The sequence below is a fragment of the Furipterus horrens genome, unplaced genomic scaffold (genome assembly GCF_987537825.1).
Source record: "Furipterus horrens unplaced genomic scaffold, mFurHor1.1.pri manual_scaffold_2, whole genome shotgun sequence".
NCBI lineage: Eukaryota > Metazoa > Chordata > Mammalia > Chiroptera > Furipteridae > Furipterus > Furipterus horrens.
In genome coordinates, this window is record NW_028327172.1 from 10,200,349 (window position 1) to 10,205,446 (window position 5,098).

The window sequence follows — 5,098 nt, forward strand, 5'->3', positions numbered from 1 at the left end:
GGGTTTTTGAGGCTCTTACTGAACCTAAGAGCATCAGGCAGCCAGGAGTCCTCTTTGGGAATGGGCAGGCTCAGTGGCTGTTTCTAGATCAAGCTGTGTTGCTAACCCTGAGGGTTTAGTACAGACTGTTTTTTCTTATACCCTGTTCAATCAAGGGCAGGGAGTCTCTCTAAAATATTTTAGTCGATTTATTTTTAATTTCCCCCAAGAGAGTTTATTGCAAAGTAAATTCCATGTATCCTAGCACCGTTGTACATTTCTATAATGCTCAACAGATGACAAATGCCTCAATTTAAAAAGAGTTGGAGTTTTTCCTTTGAGAACATAGTGGTTTAGACCATGGGCTCAAGCCAGCTTTGGTTCAAATTCTGATTCTGACTGTTACTAGCTGGATGACCTTGACCAGGTTATTCCTCCTTCCTGTGCCTCAATTTCCTCACTTGCAGAATGAGAATACCTGTTTCCTAAAGTTGTCCTGCTGATCAAAGGAGATAAATACACATAAAATAAAAAAACATTTAGAAGAATGCCTAGCATGTAGTAGGGTCTCAATATGCAATCCTCAGGACAAATACCAAAGAGTTCTCTTTCAAACATTGCCTTTAGGTAAAGGTCATCCAAGACCCTCAGGATCTTTCTTACCTTTTTCTTCAGCCTCTTCCTGCATCTCTGGTTGCACCTCAAGGCTTTGGCCATGTTTATTTTCATTTTAGTATCTTCATTTTATGTCATTTTCATTCCTCCTGGTCTATGCTCCCTGTTTTTCTCCCACCTCCTATTCTTGGCAGGCTCATGTTCAAACAGCACTAACTGGGGGCCTGTGGACATGTTTTCTTTGTTCTGCCCTATCTTCTTAAAAAGGAATTTAATTTCTCAAATTTACAAATCAGGAAATTTCTCATAAAATTCAGAATTTGAAGTTATGTTGCAAAACCATAAGGCATGAAAATACTGGCAACCAGAGACTGAGCTGAGGAGGCCTCCTTTTTGATGGAGTGCATTTGCTCTGGTTTGCTGAAGTCTCCACCACTCCTTATTGTCTCACACTGGCTGTTTTACCTGTATACGTTCTTAGCCTCATTTTTGTGGGTATTTAAGTTTGGGGACCCCTGCTTTAAGACATCCGTAGGAGATTTTCTGACCAAACCTCCCTTGAGACAATAGATTCTAGTTTTATAAAACCTTTGTTTTGAATGTGGGCAAGACACACTTCCTGATTTTGCATCATATCACCCCTGCCCAACATTAGATGGCCTCCTCCAGTCTTGGGGTGGTATTTTTACCTCATTTTGTGCATCCCTCCCTCTTGCCCACCCAGGGGTCCTGGAGAAGAGGGCAGACAAGGCAAAATGAGTTTCTATAGGACTGTACCCATGACATCTAATCAGCAGCTGCCCCTTTCTCTGCCTCCTCTAGTTGTAACTTCCTGTCCCCACAGAGCTTTACAGAAACCTCATGGTCCATGTAGGGCGTACAAACCCGAGGCTGAAATGCATCCCTCTTCTCATTGCACAGTGTTTCCTACACTCGTGCCTTTCTATGTGGACTCCTCTTTTCATTCTCTCCCTGATTCATCCACCCACTTATTCACTCAACAACCACTTAGTGATCACCAACTACATGCTGAGCCCTGTGTTAGGTGCTTGGAGAAGAAGAAAAGCAAACAATAACCCCAGAAGAAAATTCATCCTGTGACCTTGGGCAAGACATTCACCTTGTTAGGACTCAGTTTTCCCGCAGATTTAATGATTTGATTAGAGATTCTTTTGTGTGTGTGTGTTTTTTTTATCCCGTGACTCTGTCCCGACTCTCTGAAATTTCCTATGCCATATGCAAACTGCTATCTGCCACTAGTTTATGAATTCTAGAGAAGTTCCCCATCACTGTGTCTGTAAAATATAGAAGTTCCCAGAGAGAGGGTCAGAGCTGAAGGGTAAAGGAGCTTGAACTCTGGTCTGGGTGGGGGCTGGGAGGACAGGAGTGGAGGGAGGGTGGGACAGACCCAAAGGGCGAGACCGCCTGCCAGGAGGGCTTGCCAGATACTCAGACCATCCTTGGAAATCTCACCCTCCTTGTCCCCAACCCTTCCTGGCTCCCACTCAGGCTAAATTGCAATCTGCATAATTTGCCCCATTTTGAGAAGATGGGAAGGGGTGAGAACAGGAGGGTGTTGAGGACAGAGAAGAGAGCGCTCCAAGGGCCAGAGGAAACCAGAGGGATGGAGGCGGGAGCAGGAGGAGAGCTGGCAGCAAGCCACAGATAACATTCTGCCCAGCACGGCAGGGGTCAATTTGGTCCACTTGCCTGGTGACAAGAAGGAAAAAAAAAAAAGTGGGCTGTAACTTCAAGATCTTAAGACTCACAAGTGAGGGGTTGGTTTGGAGGTGGGAGGAGTGAGCCAAGGAGGAGACAGAGACTCTGGAGGGTGCAGGAAGTGTCTCAGCTGAGGCTGGGCCGAGGCAGGAGACGGTGGAGAGAAGGCATCCTCCAGGGCCCTGAGAATCCAGAGGCTGCTGGAAGGGGCTCTGGACACCTTCAGCTCTTCTTGCCTCCTCTCCAAGGCTCAGTCAAGCCAGAAGCCCTCGGACCTTGTTTGCTGAGTTGGTGACATCGCCACGGAGCTGGTTTCCCTGGGGTCCCCCTGCCTGTCTTCTCTTTGCCCCCCAGCATGGAGGAAGGTGGTGAATTTGAGGACTACGGGGCAGACAACCAGTCTGAGTGTGAGTACACGGATTGGAAGTCCTCGGGGGCCCTCATCCCTGCCATCTACATGCTGGTCTTTCTCTTGGGCACCACGGGCAACGGTCTGGTGCTCTGGACTGTATTTCGAAGCAGCCGGGAGAAGAGGCGCTCTGCCGACATCTTCATCTCCAGCCTGGCGGTGGCTGATCTGACTTTCGTGGTGACGCTGCCGCTGTGGGCCACCTACACGTACCGGGACTACGACTGGCCCTTCGGTACCTTCGCCTGTAAGCTCAGCAGCTATCTCATCTTCGTCAACATGTATGCCAGCGTCTTCTGCCTCACTGGCCTCAGCTTCGACCGCTACCTGGCCATCGTGAGGCCCGTGGCCAACGCTCGCCTGAGGCTGAGAGTCAGCGGGGCCGTGGCCACGGCCGTCCTGTGGGTGTTGGCTGCCCTCCTGGCCATGCCGGTCATGGTGTTCCGCGCCACAGCCCCCACGGTGTTTCCCAACCCGGACAACATCACCAAGGTGCAGTGCTACATGGACTACTCCATGGTGGCCACCTCCAGCTCGGAGTGGGCCTGGGAGATGGGCCTGGGCGTCTCGTCCACGGCCCTGGGCTTCGTGGTGCCCTTCACCGTCATGCTGACCTGCTACTTCTTCATCGCGCGGACCATCGCGGGCCACTTCCGCAAGGAGCGCATCGAGGGCCTGCGGAAGCGGCGCCGGCTGCTCAGCATCATCGTGGTGCTGGTGGTGACCTTCGCCCTGTGCTGGATGCCCTACCACCTGGTGAAGACGCTCTACATGCTGGGCAGCCTGCTGCACTGGCCCTGCGGCTTCGACCTCTTCCTCATGAACGTCTTCCCCTACTGTACCTGCATCAGCTACGTCAACAGCTGCCTCAACCCCTTCCTCTACGCCTTCTTTGACCCCCGCTTCCGCCAGGCCTGCACCTCCGTGCTCTGCTGGGGCCACAGCAGGTGTGGGGGCGCCTCCCACAACAGCAGCGGGGAGAAGTCAGCCAGCTACTCCTCGGGGCACAGCCAGGGGCCCGGCTCCAACACGGGGAAGGGCGGAGAGCAGACGCAGGAGAAATCTCTCCCCTATAGCCAAGAGACCCTCGTGGTTGACTAGGGCTTGGATCCCAGAGAATCCCGGTGCCCTGTGTCCTGCCCACCCTTGCCCTAGCTCTCTGGAAGTCAGGTAGCACGAGGGCATCTTCTCTCTTGCACTTGACTCCTTTCCCGGCTCCCTGCCTCCCGCCTCCCTCCCACACTCCTTTCTCCTTCAGTTTTGGTTAAAGGTGTGTGGTGTGGTGGAAGGAGACAGAGCCCTGCAGACCCATGCTCAGCCACTCAGCATCTGTGAGATTGACTTTGCAAAAGTCTCTTAGCTTCTTCGGGCCTCAGTTTCTCCATTTGTGTAAAATGGGGGAAGTCCTACCAGCACTAAAACGCTGTGTGCGTCTGGCTCGGTAAAAGCTGGTTCCCCCCCCCACCCCATCCTTCTTTCCTGGATCTCCAGTTCCTTTTTTCTCTCTCCTTTCTGTTGAGTTTTCTCTACCTTCATCTTCCCTCTGTTTTCCCCTCTATCTCTGCATTTTTTTCCCTCTAAATCCTTACCCCTGGCCCCATGCCCTCTCCCATTGCTCATCCCTCCCCACCTCGATCTCTTCTTCTTCCTCTTTTTACCTCCTTGTTGTGAGGAGCGCCTAAGGGTTAAGAATCCTGCAGCATGTAAACACTGCCCCTGTTCAAGCTCTTTATCTCGTTCTCTGAGGAAGCCGAGGAAGCGGGCTGGGGCAGGGGTGGGCTTGGTGTCAGCAAAGAGCTAGCGCTCCAGGCTGCAGGTGAGAGCTCCGGAGCTCTCCCCCAAATTGGATCAGAGTGCTGTGATTTTAGGCACCTGGGGCACCGGGCGGGGGTGGTGGTGGTGGTGGTGGTTGGGGGGGCGTAGGGGCGCGCCCTTCCTGCAATCCACCCATGATGCCAACTAGACGTGCTTTCTCCAGGTTACCCGGGACCCTGTCGTTCATCCGTCCTTGGTTCTCTGTGGGAACTGAAAGGCACCAGGGTTGACAAGCAATGGGAGGGCTCCTTGGATTCCTCTTGGGAATGGGGGGTTGGGAAGGGAAAGTGGAAGAAAAGGGCAGCCAGCATCTGGTCTGCCTGCCGCTTGGCTTCTCTGCTCCAATCCTGCCCCCTGCAATCCCCTCCAGAGCTGAGCTGACCCCATCCCACCCATCACCCCCAGGACGTTTTCCTTGGGCACTGGTGCTACGCAGTGCCAAGAGTCACTTTGGCTGCAGTGAAGACTCTCGTCTTGTGTGTGTATATGTATATATATGTAAGCCTGACAGCAGTATGCCTGTGTCACTTGTCACTTGGGTGAACTCCCCCTCCCCAACTC

General features: G+C 52.4%; 1 protein-coding gene across 1 annotated transcript; it reads left to right on the forward strand.

The window, feature by feature from the left end:
• The first annotated feature begins 2,393 nt into the window (after positions 1-2,393).
• Positions 2,394-4,594, forward strand: APLNR (apelin receptor). The gene has a single exon (XM_090267525.1). The coding sequence runs from the start codon at positions 2,669-2,671 to the stop codon at positions 3,821-3,823; it is 1,155 nt and encodes a 384-aa protein (XP_090123651.1). The 5' UTR covers positions 2,394-2,668; the 3' UTR covers positions 3,824-4,594.
• Positions 4,595-5,098: the final 504 nt, after the last annotated feature.